Genomic DNA, 19139 nt, shown 5'->3' with positions numbered 1-19139 from the left:
AATAAAAAGCCAACAAATATGCAATGGATTATAACTCCACGAAAAAGAACAGAATGGACTACTTATACACAAATCACATGGATAAACTGAAAAGTAGTTTTATGAGTAGAATTAGCCAGACTGAAAAGGACTACACAGAGCTGGAGGGTATCATATTTGTTTTGCAAGCACGGGGACCTGACTTCAAGCCCTGGTATCTACATTAAAAACCAGACATGGAACAGGCACCTGCAATCTCAGCACTGGGGAAGGAAAGAGAGGCAGAATACTGGGGCTGACTAACCAACCAGCCAGCCTAGCTCTGTGGTTATTGTAATGATAATGTCTCCCAGAGGCTAATGTGTTTACATGCTTGGTCCCCAGTTAGTAGAACTATTTGAGAAAGATTAGGAGACACAGCCTTGTCGGAAGAGGTGTGTCATTGGAGGGTGGGCTTTGAGGTTTCAAAAGCCTGCTAGGCCCAGTCTCTTTATGTGTGATCTCTCTGTCTCTGTCTCTCTGTTTCTGTGTCTCTGTCTCTGTCTCTCTCTCTCTCTCTCTCTCTCTCTCTCTGTCTCTCTCTCTCTCTCTCTCTCTCTCTCTCTGTTTATGTGTGTGTGTGTGTGTCTGTCTGTCTGTCTCTCTCTCTCTCTCTCTCTGAAAAGCTCTCAGTTACTGTTCCAACACCATGTTTGCCCGCCTCCCCCACTGATGATCAAGGACTAACCTTCACAAACCACACAGAGGCCTCCAACTAAAGGCTTTCTTTTGTAAGAATTGCCTTCATCGTGGTGGCTCTTCACAGCAGTAGAAGAGTAACTAAGGCAAGCTCTAAGATCAGTAGGCGACCATGCCTCAAAAATTAAGATAGAGAGCAATATGATAGAGAGAAAAATAGCCAGCATCAATTTATAGCTTCCACATGAGACACGCAAACAGGTACAAACATGCTAGGCTGGTAGCACACAACTTAATTCCAACACTAGAAAGGCAGAAGCAGACAGATTTATTACTGGGAGTTTGAGGCCAGCCTGGTCTACAATAGTAAGTTCAAGGCCAGCACATATACAAAATAAGTACACCGTAAATTCTTTCTTTCTCTTTCTTTCTTTCTTCCTTCCTTCCTTTCTTTTGAAAACTCTAGAAAATGTAAACTCATCTCCATCTATCCATGATTGCTGAGGAAAATGAAGGACAGTAGGAAGCAAGAGCAAAGAATTTCAAAGAGGCACATGAAAATGGATCCTTTTACTGTGTTTTGTTTTTGAAACAGTCTTAATAGTAGAAGCTAGCCTTGAATTCACCATGTAGTTAAGGCTGGCCTTGAACTCCTGATCCTCCTGCTTCCAACCCTAAGTGCTAGGATTAGAGGTATGCACCACCACACCTCGCTGATACTTTCACTATTGACTGTGACAATGGCTTCATAAGTACTTACCTGGTTTGTTTGTTTGTTTGTTTGTTTTAAGTTATCAAAGTTTACACTTAAAACTTGTGCAACTTGTTGTATGTCAATTTTGCTATATAAAGTTGTGGGGGGAGTTGTTTTTTAAAGAGAAGTCAGTATTAGGTAAATCCTGGAATGTATTAATCCTGAATACCTTTAAGTGTCTCTTTAGAATAAAGATCAGCAAAGTCCTCTGGTAGAAAGCCAGCTAGTAAACACCTCAGGCCAGCAAGCCTCTACTAACAGCTCAATGTTGCAGTAGATGCAGAAGAGCAGGCATGGGTCAGGACAAGTGAACGAGTTTGGATGCTTCCAGTAAAAAGTCAGGACTCCGAAAACTGAACTTTATGTATGACAATTGTTTAACTTTTCCCCCCTAACTATTTAAAAATTTATAAATGTTTCTTTCTTCGCAGGCCTGATATGACAAGCCCATTGCAAAGGTTAGTCACTACTCACCTTCTTTGCTAGAGAAGCAAAACAAAAACCCAGGCAGCACTTGGAGCAAGCCATAGACGAGGAGACACAATTTTTGCAAAGGTGTATCAGAACAGAAAGCTCTAGAAGAGCATAGCCAACTCCCCCTACTAATCCCAAAACTTCAAAAATTTAAGAAATAAAACAAAAAATACTAAGTTGGATTTTTTGGTGGGAGGGAGAGGGCGGGAGGCAGAGGGAGGACACTGGGATTAAGACCCTGATGTTGGAGATGACCAGGGAAAACAGTATTACTGAATATAACAGGACACAAATGCATCACAGCTATGGTTGCCTGCACAGAACTTGTATAAGACAAGCCAGTCAGTGGCAACATCGTTGGAGAAGGGGCTGACCTGAGGAGCTAGAGGCAGGGGATGGCTTCAAGGAGAAAAAGAGGAGCTTTCTTTAAGCATGTGGTCCATGGGAAGTTGACCATGCTCCAACGAGTGACCCAACAGCCATGACTAAATACGGCCTCACAAATTAGATTTAGTGGGTTAATAAAAATAAAAGGCATAAAGCTTGAAGGGCATGGAAGTGCAGACCTGGGAGAAGTCAGAGGGAAGATCTGAAGGGAATAGGATCCAAATGTATTGTATGCATTTATCAAGTTCTCCAAGAACGAACGGAAGTTATTGCATTTAAAAAAATCATCCATGTGTAGTTAGGCACAATGGCGCACACCTGTAACCCCAGCACTCGGGGAGGCAGAGGCAGGCAGATCTGTGTGAGTTGGAGACCAGTCGGGTCTACAAAGAGAAACCCTGCCTCAGAAACAAAACAAAACAAAACGAAAAACAAAAACTACACACTCGGATAGCATCTCCGTAAACTTAAGGAACTGGTATCGCAGAGACTATTTTCTCTGACCATAATAGCAAAAACAATTACAGAAACAATGCTTCAGTAAATTCTCATATATCTAGAACTTGTTATTAAAAAAATATATAAGGGGAAAAAAATTGAGCTAGAGTAATGACAACAACAAAAACAAACAAATGTGTTAGCTAGTTCCAGCATTACTGAGGGAAAAGATGGGTATCTTCAAATACATTGTTTTGTTTATTAATTTTTATGGAATAATGTTTATTTCTATTTCTATTTTTATATTGGAGGAATTTTGCAAATTTAAAAATATATGTACATATACATATTTATTAAAATTACCCACATTCTAGACTTCAGTAATTAATTATAATTAAGACTTTGGTATATTTCCTTTTTCATTGGTGAAAATACTTGAAAATTACTTATTTTTAATACAATTTTTAAAGATTTATTTATTTATCATGTATACAATGTTTTGCCTGCTTGTATACCTGCAAGCCAGAAGAGGGCACCAGATTTCATTATAGGTGGTTGTGAGCCACCACATGGTTGCTGGGAATTGAACTCAGGACCTTTAAGAAGAGCAGGCAGCACTCTTAACCTCTGAGCCATCTCTCCAGCCCGCAAATTACTTATTATATATGAATGTGTATGTATATATGGGTATGTGTGTTTCTTTTTCCTTCTTTTCTCTTGAATTTCTTCTTATAAATTTTTTAAATGTATTTAATTTATGTCTTTTGCCTGCATGTTTCTCTGTGTGCCACATGCTTGCCTTAGTGACAGAAGTAAGAAGAGGACATGGAATTTCCTGTAACTGGAGTTAGATATGATCCTGAACCGCCACGCAGGGGGCTGGGAGCTGAACTGGGATCCTCTGCAGGAGTCACAAGTGCTCTTAACCACCGAGTCATCGTCCCATCATCCTTTAATTGCTCCTTTTATGAGCTGCTGAAATGAGAAGCTACTCTCTTGAAAGGCACTTGAGCAAAACATGGGAAACTTGAAATATATTCAAAGGCCAGAGCTATAGGTAGGTGGTAGAGCCCTTGCCTGGTACACATGAGGCACTGGCTTCAATCCCTAGTACTGGCAATCTATTTTTTTTTTCAGATGTCCACCCGATGCCAACTGTGCCCTCCAACCCCACACTCATGGAGAAGAAAATAAAAATGATAAATGAAAGCCTAAAAGAAATTTCCACCAGGCAGTAGCACACTCATATTCTTCACCAGCTGCCCCATAAGCCTATCCAAACCTCCAACCAAAGAACACATCAAAAAATACATACTATGAGTCCTTCACTAAAACTGGTATAAAAAGAACTCAACAGACCCTGGAATCAAATATCTCTCTTACTAAGCACTGGGCACTGCTACCCTCACACCCTGCTGACTCTGACATCCACTTGTGTGACATTAACTATTTCTCCCTCTTCATGACAGTGACATCATAAGAATAAAAAAAAGTATTTGCAAACAGGTACCTGATAGGGTAGGTCAGCCATTCTTAAGTAAGTTTCCATTTTCAAACAGAAAGGAGATAAGCTGGGGACACCATTGTTAGGTCTTGCAAACTGATGTAAAATAATAGCATCTTTGGAGTCAAGCTCTTGCTGTTTCCTGTCAAAACCAAAACAGAAATCAAGAATAGCCTGCATGTTAGGTTTTTGTTGTTGTTGGGTTGTTTTTTGTTTTTTGGGGTTTTTTTTTTTTTGTTTTTTTGGGGTTTTTTTGGCCTTAGTTCTCAAGAGGACCCTGAAGGGTTATAATCCTCCACAAACAAGCGGAAGTGTGTGTGTGTGCGCGCCCGCGCATGCGTGCGTCAGATCTTACCTCATTGCATGTTTGGAGAAGAAAAGCATAGTGTACATGCGGGGGACCTTACAAACTCTGAAATGACTATAACCCAGTGGCTCTGGGAAGTAACTACAAACCAACTTGCTTCCTTTGCCTGCAGCCTCCAGACGCAAGAGAAGTATTTTGGGGACAGGCATTTTGTGCTTCCTATGTGTTCCCTTTGATTCTGTGCGTTTCATGGGTGTTATTTTATTTAATCTTCAGAACAAGCTTATGAAGTCGATATGTTACATATATTTTACAGGAGAGCATGGTACTCCAGGCTTCTAAGTGGCTCTCAGGAAGCTGAAACCGAAACATCACAAGGTCATGGACTGCTGGGCTGCAGAGGATCCTGGGTACACAGACAGTCACATTGCTAATATACTGCAGAACGTGAACACTGCCTACACGCCTGCATCGGACAAAACTTTGAAACAGACCCTTGTCAGTAACACGAGGAACTAACTGAATGGGTGTGCTGTGCCATGACCCACATCTACAGGGATCTGATACTGAACATTCTGGTTCTTCTTCTCTATTGATCATCACAAGGATTAAATAAAATAGTATCTGTAAACAATTACTGAGCTACCGAGCATTGAAAGTGTAGAGGAATTTATTATTATGCAGTAAGATATGTTCACTTACAGTCTCACCCAATCCGGCTTATACACCCCTCAGAGACCTAGTACAGTTTGCAGCGTTTTGGCTGCCTAGCATTCTGAACCAGATAAACTCCATCAATCTCGGGCCCTCCCTAAGATTCTACTTTCCTCTCCAGATCTCAGCTTAATTCTACACCTACTTCTGGCCAAGCAGCAATGGCTTGTCACTATCACCACATGGTGCTCACTACCTTCAGCATCTCCACTCTGTAAAACAAGTTCTCTTGGGGTTTACCAACCAAGAGCCTAGTCAATTTAAAGTACCAGAATGACTCATTCTGAAATTAAAAGCCAAAAGAGTTAAAACGTTTACTATAAAACAGAGGTTTGCCTTTATATGAAATGTGTGGTACATCAGATATTTTGACTATGCTAGTAGAGAATACAAATTCTACACTTCACAACTGACTTTGCCCAGTAAAATAATTCACATCACAAAGTGGTGATGTCGTATCTATTAGAGAGGCAAAAGTTTAAGAACTAAGCCAGGCACAGTGGTGCGCGCCCTTAATCCCAGCACTCAGGGAGGCAGGGGCAAGTCGATCTCTGTGAGTTCGAGGCCAGCCTGGTCTACAAATGGAGTCCAGGACAGTCAAGGCCACACAGAGAGACCCTATCTCAAACAAAACAAAAGTTTAAAAACTAAAAGGAGATGAATATGAAATTTATTCCCTGCCCTACTGACCATAAGAGTCTAACGAATTCTAAAGGCCAATGCAGGGCCCATCATGATCAGAACAGTTGAGTATCATGGGCCAATGACTTTATAGACATGGCCCATATTAACTTACTTAATTCTGATAACAGCACTCTAAAGTGGACATTGCTGGAGTTTAAATTTGGGACACCATACTAATATTTTATAGTAGACAGGAAACTTGAAAGTCAGAAAGGAACTTGCCCAAGAAATACTAATTTAAGAGCAAGTCTATCAGGCCAAACCTGAAAGCAGAGCCCAGCCATTCAGCAGGCATAGGTAAGAAAATTGCAAGTTCAAAGTGAGCCTAGGCAACTCAGCTAGACCATGTCTTTAAAAAAAAAAAAAAAAAAAAAAGGCAAAAAGGGAGTGAAGTGAGGATATAGTTCTGTGGTAGGGTACTTGGCATCCACTGGGACGAATCCTTAGTACAAGTAAAAACAATATTATATAGTTTTTGCACATATGTGTGTGTGTGTGCGTCCAAAGGAAAAAAAATTGGCAATTCTTCAGTTGGTTTTAACACAGCCAATTTGATTCAGATAGCTAGAGATATCTAATCTTTATTGAACGCCCATATCACAACGCTGTCCTAAGTACTTCATATATATTAAGTCAACTGGATAAGGAAGGCTACTATTATTATTTCCTCTCTACAGATGACACGGATTCAGAGCTTATTAGCATCGAAGTTGCACAGTTGGCTAAGGGATGAAGCAAATGTGAACCCAGAAAATCTGTCTCCATAGGCCTCCTTCTATAAGTCAGAACCCTCTCCAAGTTAGGGTCACAGGAGCAGATGAGCTGCTTCCGGTGCAACTTATTTCATAAAAAAATGACCTTAGAGTGAGATTTGCACAAGCGAACACCTGCAGAGGCCAGCTGGCTCACCTACTAGGACACTAACTAGCTCCTGCCCCTGCTCTAAGAACATCAGAGGTGATCATGCCTCTGTGACAGGCAATGAGTCCATCATGGAGATCAGATGGGGACCCTTCGGATGGAGTGCACAAGATGGAAATGAGCTCCAGGTAATGAAGTCATTATTCAATCATTCAATTTACAGGCAAATTTCAAGATGCTTGAATGAATTTAATACAGATGCCAAGCCACCTCCACACTGGGAAAACAAAGAATTAAGTCAATAACTATTTAAAAACATAACAGTAGAAAAAGTGCAAATACCCCAAAATAATATCCTACATAAGCTCCCATGCTTCACCCTAAAAACACCTGCATTGGCTATTACACTCATTAACTAGACTTCATAAGTACCTGATAACTTTATTTTCTCATGAGACAAAACCATAGACTAAGGTTAAACTGTTCCACAGAAGTCCAGGCAGGGTGGGGGAGAGTTGACAGCTGCCAATAACAACAACGAGCCCATTTTACTCTATATTTCCCTCCCCCACTTTTCAGAGTTTGACTTGTTTTTTCCCCCCCTAAGTTATTCAGTTGACAGTTGACACTTAGGTTTCATAGCAAGGGGAAGGCTCCCTCTTTGTGCCCTCTGAAGCCAGGCTTCAGAGCTCATGTGTAGTCCCTGTCTCTAGAAGCTGGCAGGAAGGTGTACCTTGATGGCAGGAAATGCCCCTGTTTTCCTCATTTCTTCTCCTTTCGTCCCCCAGGAAAACACCTTGGAACCTCAATATTACTCCTGTGAGCGCACGAGCTTCAGCAGGTACTTCACCTCCTTCAGCTCCTTAGTGGCAGTTGTTAAAGTTGTGCGCAATCACACGCACAGAGTACCACCAGGTCCCCCCCAAAATAGGCAGCCTTCTCTCAGTCTGTATGGTAAATAGGGTTTATCAACCCATTTGTCAAGAAACAGAAGTAAACAAACATAGGCCTTAAGACACTTTGATCTGGGGTTTGCGCTCACCAACCACCACCCACGACAGGGAAGAGCCTGGGCAGAGGGCTTAACAGTATATAGAGTCCGGAGTTTCCAGGGTGTGGTCTATTCCAAAGTGAGTTCCCAAGGCCCTATTATTTCTGCAAGGTCATCTAAGCCACATTGTGGATTCAGCCATACGAAGCGTTTACTTTCCACAAACTGGAGAAATGCCGGGAAGGCACATGGTGCGAGGGACAGTCCTCCTAGGCTTTGGATTGATTGAAGCCCAGCTGAGAGACAGCAGGCTATTGTCTCAAAGGCTGCACAGATGTGGGAGCTCTTTATATGGACTGAGACCTGACTTGAAATAGAGTTCTAAGGCTAGCACGAATGGGAAGTAATCTTGGAGACAGTTCACTTTAAAACTTCTGTGTTTGGTTCAGCTAGATTCAACACACTGAGCTAAGTGGGATGTAGCCAACTGAAAAATCAACTTTTCAGTCTTCCACTGCAGCTAATAAGATGAAAGCCAACACATTTTTCAGGCCTAAGTGATTTTCTTACCCCTTCAGAACCAACAAATTATGTGAACTCAATAGGGCCATCGCAGTGTCCTCCTGGAGTTCCTGCAGGCCCATTAGAGGTCACTGGCCACTTTAAAGCCTCCAGAACCATGCCTCTCCCTCACCCTACACCTGGAGAATGTGGTGTGAACACATCCTTACCCCTTCAGAAAAATACTGGCCAGAAGGAAAATTCCGAGCTACTGAAAACTGCTCTGCCTCCAATGATCTCCAGCGACTGGGACCCCAAATGCAGGGAAATTTTAATCATATATCGACATATCCATTAGCCAAAGACTGTCTGGGCACCCTGTGTTATCACCTATAACACCAGAGACCTATGGGACTAGCAGTACCAACAGCAGGGACCTCCACTGACTGTAATTTTCAAGTCAGCCCGGTATTCATTCTGCGGCAGGCAGCCATGAAACTTGTTTACAGCCCAGGGAGACTCCCTGTTATGTCAAGTACCCCATGTGCTAGTTAGTGCTGCCCTCAGATCTCCGACTGCTCAGACAACACCGGCATTTAAGCCTGAAGGAGCTTAAACTTCCATATCAGAGAATCAGGTAAGCAGGTTAAGGCTGCATCAAAACTGGACAGGGTTACACTCAGCCAGGCATCTTTAACAGCGACTGGAGGTTCCAAGCTTCTGTAACTGCAGCCTCTTAATGATGTTGACATTTAAAGAGGAGTAAGAGAGAACCAACCTTTTAAGTAAAGATGAGGTTAATAGTTAATACCCCAGCATTATTACCCATAAACCAATTAGGCGTTTATAAAAGTGTGCCTTAGTATTTCAACAACGCTTCATTCTATTGTTGCAAATGCACTGATTGCAGTTAGAATCTTCCTATGGGCTTTAGCAGATTGTTTTGATCCATAGCACTAGTGACTCACAGCACTTTGCTTTTAGCATCGAAATGATGGAAGGCAAATAAATGCTTTCCCCTCCCAATTTAATTCTCCCATCAACTCTAAATGGCCCTCACAAGTAGCCAGGTGACCATGAAACCGCCTTAGGGGTTAGAAGATAAGAGAGGTCGCTTGGACCTCTGGGCAGCGGGACCGAGGGGCTGGCCCCTAACCCCCTTAGCTCTCCAGCCCTGCCCGGGCCAGGTGTCCCTGTCTGAGCCCTCGCGCGCGGGGCCCTCTCTCTGGCTCACCTAATGACCAAGAGTTCGTGGAGCAGATACGCAGCCGCGGCCAGCAAAGCTCCCCCGGTCAAATACAGGGTTTTCTTCCACCACGGATCCGAGCCCAGCCCTGCCATGATCCCACCGTAATCCTGCAAAGGGAAAGCGATGATGTCCCCATAAAAGGAGAAGGGCTCCTCGGACCCGGCCCACCAGCCGAAGAAGGAGACGCTCTGGTTCCAGCTCAGGTCCACCACGCACGGCCTGGACGAAGCAAAGCCAACCCCCCAGTGCATGCTGCGCGGTTGGCTCGGGGCGCCCCTCCCAGGGCCCGCGCCGCCCGCATGGGAAGGGGCCGGCGCCCGGGCGGGCTCAGCGGTGCGCAGGGGGCGCGGGCGGCGGTGGCGGCGGCAGCGGCGGAAGGGCGAGCGGAGGGCCGGGCTGTCGGGGCCCCGGAGCCCTGAGAGGCAGCGGCGGCCGCCGGCCTCCCTGGCCGAGGCCTCTGGCTGCCGCTCTTTGTGTCGGTGCGTGGAAAAGGCCACGTGATGTCATTGCTCCCCTGGGCCGGGCAACAGAGGCGGGATAAAGTCACCTACCCCGCGCCCTGCCCCCGCCCTGCATCTCCGCGGTGCGCTGCCTCCGCTCGGCCACAGCTGTGGGGCTGGGCGCCGGCCCGGGAGGCGGGCGGCGCGGGAGGATGAGACTGCGGCTGGGCCGAGCCCGAAGCCGCTGCCCTCGGTTCCGCCCGCTCCCGCAGGCGCCTTGCAGGGCTGGGGACTCACCTGTCCTGGGCCGTGGCTTGGCAACGTCCGGTCAGGCGAGACGAGGGCAGATTAAGGTAGGCTGTTCTGAGAGGCACGGACACCCTAGGTCCGGGGCGGCAGGTTGCTGACAAGAGATGTCTGTCTTGACAAATAACATCAGAAAGTACTCTAGGTGAGAAATCTTCCCTCTCATAGCCTGTTTTTTTGTTGTTGTTGTTTTGTTTTGTTTTGTTTTTTTCCCACTTGGGAATTGTTATCAAGGGTATCTCTGATGCATGTTTTGTGGGTCTCCCTCCGTTTAGGTGCAGAAAATTTGTAAAATAAACAACTGTGCATTCAATGCTTTCCTCACCCTGGATAACTCTGAAGAGATTAATTAGGGATTAAATTTAGGCCCTTATATATGGTAGGCAAGCTCTCTACCAACAAGCTACATTCCCAGCCCCTTAAATTCTTAAATGCAGGGAACAATACCATGTTTCGTAGGAGGTTGTGATTTGCACACAAATTCTAGCCAGAGCATGGAACGTTTTAGAGGAAATAAAACAAAAACATTAAAAACATAGTGTGACCATGAGAACACATTTGTCCCACAAGACAGTGGAGACTTTACTCCATGATAGGGAAGGAGACCCTAGCCTAGTTGACACGAGTTTCAGGGGTCCCATCCCAAAGGAAGTTATTGACCTCTCAGCATGTAGTCAGATTTGAACTTCTCTGACAAGTATGCAGGAGCCAACCCAGTGCATTGACAGAAGAGTTGCCAGCTTGGGCCAGGGACCAAGAAGTAGCAGGGACCTTGTGTACAGGAAGGTGAAAGAGAGTCAATATTGATAAATCTTTTTTAAATAATTTGTTTATTTTTACTTTATGTGCATTGTATGTCTGTGGGTGTCAGATTTTGGAGTTACAGACAGTTGTGATATCTGTTTTTGTTTCTTGGGTTTTTTTGATACAGGGTATCTCTGTGTAGCCTTGCCTGTCCTAGACTCGCTTTGAAGACCAGGCTAGTTTCAAACTTACATCGATCTGCCTGCCTCTGCCTCCCTGGGTGCTGGGGTTAAAGGCATGCCCCGCCACGTCCCAATAAAATTGATAGATCTTATATCCAGAAACGATGTTAGAAGTGAGACAGACTTTAATAGGGTAGTCTCTCAGAGCCACTTACTGCAGTTCCCTTCCACAACTCCTCTGCCGCCTACTACAGCTTCTCCAAAGTGTCAGAAAATTGCTGAGAATTACCTGATCTTTGACTCAAATATGGTTTAAATGTTCAGAGATACTCTACAGTGAACATCTTTAAGGAGCAAGTAGAGCCGGGCGTGGTAGCACACGCCTTTAACCCCGGCACTTGAGAGGCAGAGGCAGGTGGATCACTGTGAATTTGAGGCCAGACTCATTGACAAAGTGAGTCCAGGACAGATATGGCTACACAGAGAAACTATCTTAAAAACACAACAACAAAACAGAAGGAGGAGGAGGAACCAAAACAGCATCATAATCTAATACAGGTTAAATTTTAGCATGACATGGAAGACATGGCTATATTTTCACTATAGCCAAAGAGATTATAGACTCTGAAAAGCCAACACACCTAAGAATCAAGTAAACTTTCAGGGAACAAGGAAAGCAGATACCACCATTAAGGTAAGAGCTCTGCAAGCCCATAGCCAGCTTTTTATCCAAGGTCAACCTAAGTCTTATTTAGAAAAGCATTTCCACAAAGGTGTGCAATCCAGAAAGAAAGCAGCCTAAGGCTCCAGGGCATGGATTCAACAAGGTGATGAACTCAGCAGAAGGAAGATAAACGGCTCAGCCTCGTGTCATAGGCCTTTGATCCCAGCACTCAAGAGGCAGAGGCAGGTGGATTTCTTAGTTTGAAGCCAACCTGATTAACAAAGTGAGTTCCAGGACACCCAGAGTTACACAAAGAAACCCTGTCTGGGGGAGAGGGAGGAGGGGGGAGGAAAGTAAACAAACAAATAGCTAAATAAAACTGGGTCAACAAAAAAAAAAAAAAAAAACTGGGTCAACAAAGAGCTGTGGAGACTGACTCTTTAAAGAATGGCTTCTTAAAACCCAATAGATACCGAGGTCCCGGATTTGACTAGCAGTAGCTGTGCATCCCATCCCATCTCTGAAGGCAGAAGGGGTAGGAGGTAAGGCTGAGCTATAGCACCCCTCCTAGGCGCCACTAGCCACTGGGATGGTATGAAGATTCCAGGATGAGAGCTAGCACGTTAACTCCATCCCTGCCATTATCATGACTAATCTAGTCAGTTTTGACACTTCCTCCTCATCAAAAGAATGGAATATACCTCTGGCCCTGTGTGGAAGCAGGACACTCTGATCTTTCTCTAAGAATAGAACATTTCATACTATTTTCTTCTCCCTTAAGAGTTAATTCATCTGGGCCGGTCAATCACTTGGCCAAGAGACCACCCCCTCAGGAAGGCTAATGTTAACATTGATAAAATTTTCCTGGAGCTCTAACTGACTATTTTTAAGTTCTTTTGTTAACAAAACTAAGAATCCAAAGAGGGAGTTTTAATTTCCCCTATAATAGTACTAAAATCACACTTAGTTGAGAACTGATGAAGTATTTTTCTTTTTCAAGCTTTTTTTTTTTTCCCCCTCAAAATTAGCTTTACTCAAGGTGTTGAAAGAGGAGGGAACCAATTAACTGAACACTTACCTATGTAGTATTATGGTACATAATTGTACACTAATTTTTCAAAATGAGATTTCTTAGACATGTTTTCACCTATCTTACAAAAAAAAGAAGCTAAAGTCGCAGAACAACTCACTATCAAATTCCAAAAGCTGCATAGTAATAGAGCCAGAATTAAAACCCAAGGGAGTCTTACACAGTGGCCCTGTGAACTATCCAATCACCAGCATTGTCATTCATACCACCCATGGGTGCTGGCATGTTGTCTGCAGTATCGAAAGGATATTCCAGCTACAATCTGAATTGTGTCCAATTGAATGACTGTGACACTTCAATGTCACTCCTTCCATGACAGCACATATATTTTGTGTCCAGGTGTAGTGGCATATCCATATAGTACCTGCACTCATGTGGGGGCAGGAGGATTTCCAGCTCAAGGCTCGTCTGAACTACCTGTTTCCGAAAAGAAAATAGCTCTGTTATCCCCTGGGAGTCAGCCATGATGATCAGATAAATGGCAATTAGGTCACACCAATGCTTCTGAAGCACTATTGTGCACATGAATTATGGGAAAGCATGTTAAAGTGTAAATTCTGACTGTGTTTTGAGGAACCCAAACATTCTGAGTTTCTAATACATCTCCAGGTGATACCAGATGACTGTTTGAGCAACAGGTCTCAAAAGGAATAAAGAACTCTGACCACTAAAGGCATTCCTTGGCACAGGGTTCCTCATCAACCCCACCAGGTCACACTGTTTTTTAGGAGATAGGCCAATACATACAGATAAAAGAGCTGGGAAGGAATAGAGTCAGAAGTGTTTGAAATTTACCAAGACTCTAACAGAGGAAGTAAGTAGGGCCGAGAGTGCCGAGCATGTGGGAGCCGAGGGAGGAAGCCTTGGGGCAGGAAAGGAAGAGGGTAAGAGAAAAGGGAGCAAATTACAGGTGAGTTGTTTTGCCTCTAATTCCCTGACTAAGCAGTTGAGGATATGGCAGATTTCTCAAGCATAATCAAGTGAGCAAGATAAACATTTCATTTACACTTGAAACTTTCTCATGATGTTACAGTTCTTATTTTAAAATACAACTTGAGATGCAAGGCCTTGCTTCCGTAATAAGTACATGTGATATGGCGCTTTTGCTTATTTTAAATGATTAAATGTATTATGCCATTTTGTTAAAATGCTTGTGTATTATTCAGCAATAAATAATTTACTTGATAATGTTCTTTTGGGTTTTATTGTAAGGATTCAGTTTTTTTATTTGTGTACTGGATAATTTTATGTCAACTTGACACAAGCTACAGGCATCTGAGAGAAGGGAGCCTCAATTAAGATAATTCCCCCATTAGAATGGGCTGTGGGCAAGCTTGTAGAGCATTTTCTTAATTAGTGATTGATGGGGGAGGGGTCAGTACATTGTAGGGTGTATTATCTCTGGGTTGGTGGTCCTACATTCTATAAGAAGGCAGGAGGCTGAGAAAGCCATAATGGGCAAGCCAGTAAGCAGCACCCCTCCGTGGCATCTGCATTAGCTCCTGCCTCCAGGATCCTGTCCGGTTTGAGTTCCTGCCCTGTCCTCCTTTGATGATGAGCAAGGATGTAAGCTAAGTAAACCTTTTCCTCTTCAAGTTGCTTTTGGTCATGGTGTGTGGTCACAGCAATAGTAACCTAACTAAGACAATTTGTGTAGAAGCAATGTAATACTGCCCTACTTGCCTGAGAGAGGTGATTTTTTTTTTCCATTCCAGGGATTGAACCTATGGCCTTGCATGTGAGCACTCTACTGCTGGCTGCTCTTTACTTTTCATTCTGAGACAAGCCTCACTAAGTTGCTCAGGCTGCCCTTGAAGTTTCCATCTTACCACCTGAGCCTTCTAGGAAATGGGATTATATGCCACAACACCAGATCCAGCAATGAACACTGTGTCTAGAAGCCATTCTGTCACCATGAAGTGGCTTTATCTATGTGCTTTTTGATCCATGGACATGAACATTTTACAAGTCATTAAATAGCTCTCGGAAAGCATGTCTCATAAGACTAGCTTAGAATTAAGAAGGAAAATAGGGACCTAATAACCAGGCTCAGATGAGTGAGGGGAGTTGAAAATGCTTCATTGGAAGGATAGGGTCATTTTAAATTCAGCATTGTATTAACAACTAACAACACATTTATGTGAGCAAAGCAAAAAAGAAAAGAGTCTGCAGGTAACCAGAAGTAGGGTCAACAGAAATAGGACGGGAGTCAGATAGCTATAGGAGAGACAAAGAGTCAACGAATGAGTGCTTCAAGAAAACACAAAGAGGATTCATAGAGTTATATGTTCCTAGAAACTCAAATAAATAAATTCAGCCAGCAGTGCAGATATTAGTCCTTTTTTATTTTTTTATTTTTCATTGCTATAACAGAATACCTTAGCCATGTTAATTTAATAAAGAAAACTATTTATCTCACATATTGGGGGAGACTGGAGTCTCAAAAAAACAAAAAACAAAAAACAAAACAAAACCAAAAACAGCATAGTGCTGGCTGTGGCAGGGACTCCATGGCAAATGGTACGGGAGTGGGGGGGGGGGGGCATGTAAGAAAAAAACCGAGATCACATCTTGATAGAGGAAGCCCTAAGCAGACTCAGTCAGGCTGTATTTACAACCAGCTTTCTCAGTAACTCACTCCAGGGCACCAGTTTGGGTTGTGGAAGTTTTGGTTTATGATATGTAAACATGTTTTTTTTTAATCCCAGGAGTGGGATATGGGGGCTGCTCTGATATCAGCCTCATGAGAGGGCGTGTGAACTTTGTCAGCAGGAAAGTGTTTCGTGAAGAGGCATGAGAGGGTGGGGGGCAGAAAGGAGGCATGGGGGGGGTGGGGGCGGGAAGGAGGCATAGGGGTGAGGGACAGGAAGGAGGCATGGGGGGTGGGGGCGGGAAGGAGGGCTACGAGAAGAACCCTTGGAGGAGAAGGTCTTAGGCAGAAGAGAAGGCTGCTGCTGTTGCTGCTGCTGTTGCTGGCTGGATATCCTGACACAGAGGTTGGTATTGCCCCGAAGAACCGGATAACTTTAAACAGCAGGAAGTAGCCTAAGAGAATTACACCCCTTCTCCTGATTAACCTTCTTTCCCTCCTACCTGGTGTTGGAAGGGATTGAGTTGGGAGGCAGAGGCATTAAAGAACCGCAAATAAAGTAGATTTAAAAAAAAAAAATCAAAGCCTACAAGTTTGTCAATCAGAGGCTTGGTCACTGCATGTGCCTTGTGTTTCATGTGAAGGTTTAAGTGGGTGAAGACAGGATTCAAAGTGCTTGGCTGTCCTACTGCACAAACTTTATTCCGATGAGCTCTAAGTTAACATGGTGGTTGAGTATCACTCTTTCATCTATCCTTCTATGTATCCATATACACTGTCACTGACCTATTAATCCGTTTATCTCTATTTAAAACCAGAAATCATTTTTTTCTGTTGAAAGTCTTTAAACATTCTAAAAATATTAATAAATTCTGACTGGCCTTCTACAATCTCATTTTGTCAAAACTAAGTCTAAACAGAACTTGGAAAGTTTATCTAGTTCCATCTCTAAAGATTATACCTTGTCCATTTTTGCTTTTCTCAACTCTGTGTGTGTGTGTACATTTGTTCTCTCACTGAAGCTGACCAGGGGGCCCCAGGGATCGTCTTGTTTCCACTTGCCCAGCTCTAATATTACATTTGACCAGCTTTTTGTGTTGGTGCTATGGCTCAGAATGCAGGTCCTCCGGTTTGTGCAGTCAGAGCTGAGCTGACCAAGCCATCTCCATAGGCCTGATCTTTCACAACCTCTTAATGCCTTCATATTCACATTTATTTAGCATAAAGAAAATAATATAAATTGTGGGTTTTTTTTTAAGTTGGTTGGTTTTTGGGGGAGGGTTGTTTTGGGGGAGGTGTTACTGTTGTTTTGTTTTTTGTTTGTTTTGCTTTGTCCTTTTAAGACAGGGTTTCTTTCTCTGTGTAGCCTTGACTGACCTGGACTGGCTTTGTAGACCAGGCTGGCCTTGAACTCAGAGACCCGCCTGCCTCTGCCTCCCTCAACACTGGGATTACAGGTGTGTGCCACTGAGCTGACTCTTGTCTAATGTTTTTTAAACTAACACTTTAATTTTCTGATATATTCTTGTCATGTAAAGACTACATTTTCACACTGGCACATTTCACAGTAGTGATGTATCGCTTTTGTAAGGTCAGAGAACCTTCAACTCCAATGAAAGCTATGGGACTGTCAGAAAGAAAAGAAAATGTGAGGGAGAACTCGGAGAGCATATGACAGTAGGTAGTATGCTGACTGCTCAGACTAAAGGTTGGGCAAGCACGTGCCTGTAAACCTAAAGCTTGAAAGGTGGAGGCAGAAGCATATAAAATTGAAGGTTCAGTGCTGGAGAGGACATTCAAGGTGGCTGTAGCCACCAGCACCTAAGGGACCACAGAGATGTTCCAAGGAGCCTTGAGAAGCTCGTGGGGGTTGTGAGGGGAGATGCAGCAGGAGAGGATAAGTCTGCAGAGTGCACAGCATCTCAAGAACAATGCAAAAGAGACAGGTCTTACGAGAAGGTGTTTTTTAAAAGTGGTCTCTGAAAATTGGAAAAATAAAGATGGCAAAGTGGAACCGGAGCTGCGCACACATCAAAGAGAAGTGAAACTGAAGATGCACAGACAGGTATGGTATCGCTACAAGAGACAAAGAAGCCTGCCTTTGCTGAGTGGGGCTAATCCCTGGCCCCTCAGGAGGCACAGGCCAGCAGTATGGAGCTGTCATAGCTGCTGCAGCAATCCCTGCTCCAGGGGTGAGAACAATAGTTGTCCATGATGAGCTAGCAGGGCAGCAGGATCAAGGGCAGGGACATGTACACTGGCCTGGAACTCAAGCAGATCCAGCCCCCAAAAGCACTGTGCAGCCTCAAGATTACCCTGAATCTGGGCAACAACAAGATTTATCCTAGGTGAGTTCCAGTATTTGTGGTGTTTCAGAAACCACTTTAAGCCAGACCAATGACATGGCAATAAATGTTTTCATGTAAAGTTGTTTGGGGAAAAGAGAAGATATACTGTGTGACACACGGCAGTTTGCAATACCACTTTGATGGACGAATGAATGTGTGATGGAGACGATGGGAAGATGATTCAAGAGATAGAAGAGAAAGTGGGGCATAGCTTTGACTACATTGGCACAAGAGACATCTTCCTGAACAAAACACCAGTAGTGCAGGCAGTAAAATCAACAATTAACAAATGGGACCTCATGAAACTAAAAGATTCTTAAAGGCAAAAGGACACTGTCAACAGGACAAAATGGCAGCCTACAGAATGGGAAAAGATTATCACCAACTTCATGTCTGACAGAGGGCTAATACCAAAAATATATAAAGAGTTCATGAAACTAAACATCAACAAACTAAATAATCCAATTTTAAAATGGAGTACAGATCTAAATGGAGGGATCTCAAATGGCTAAGAAACACTTAGAGAAATGTTCAACATCCATAGCCATCAGGAAAATAAAAATCAAAACGACTCTGAGATTCCATCTTACACCCATCAGAATGGCTAAGATCAAAACCACATGTGACAGTTCATGCTGGCAAGGATGTGGAGTAAGGAGAACACTCTTCCATTGCTGGCAGTGCAAACTTGTACAGCCACTATGGAAATCAATATTTCAGTTCCTCAGAAAATTCAGAATTGATCTACCATAAGACCCAGCTATACAACTCTTGGGGATATACCTGGAAGACAGTGCAGCCTACCACAGGGACACTTGCTCAACTATGTTCATAGTGGCTTTATTCATAATAGCCAGATACTGGAAACAACCTCAGCATCCTCAATTGTAAAATAGACATAGAAAATGTGGAAGTAAGGCTGGAGAGATGGCTCAGAGGTTAAGGGCACTCACTGACTGCTTTTCCAGAGGTCCTGAGTTCAATTCCCAGCCACCACATGGTGGCTCCCAGCCATCTACAATGTGATCTGATGCCGCCTTCTGGCATGCAGGTGTATGTGCAGGCAGAGCACTGTATACATACTAATAAATCTTTTTTAAAAAAAGAAAAGAAAACATTGAAGAACTCAGAAGTTTAAAAAGGCAGGCAAATGGATAGAAGTAGAAAAAAACAAAAAAACTAAGGTAACTCAGACCCAGAAAGACAAACATGGTTTGTATTTACTTATAAGTGGACATTAGCTGTCAAATAAAT

At 43.4% G+C, this 19139-nt stretch overlaps 1 protein-coding gene across 1 annotated transcript in view; it reads right to left on the bottom strand.

Moving 5' to 3' along the window:
- Faxc (failed axon connections homolog, metaxin like GST domain containing) overlaps positions 1-9837 on the bottom strand; it is a 53989-nt gene extending 44152 nt beyond the window's left edge. The window contains exons 1-2 of the mRNA XM_051160726.1: positions 9507-9837; positions 4221-4356 (exon numbers count right to left, since the gene is read on the bottom strand). Of these exons, the coding sequence (XP_051016683.1) occupies positions 4221-4356; positions 9507-9772 (402 nt within the window). The 5' untranslated portion in view covers positions 9773-9837. The remainder of the gene's footprint in view (positions 1-4220; positions 4357-9506) is intronic.
- Between the last annotated feature and the right edge of the window lie 9302 nt (positions 9838-19139).

This window comes from Acomys russatus, chromosome 2 (assembly GCF_903995435.1).
Source record: "Acomys russatus chromosome 2, mAcoRus1.1, whole genome shotgun sequence".
NCBI lineage: Eukaryota > Metazoa > Chordata > Mammalia > Rodentia > Muridae > Acomys > Acomys russatus.
This window is presented reverse-complemented; position numbering and strand designations above follow the sequence as displayed.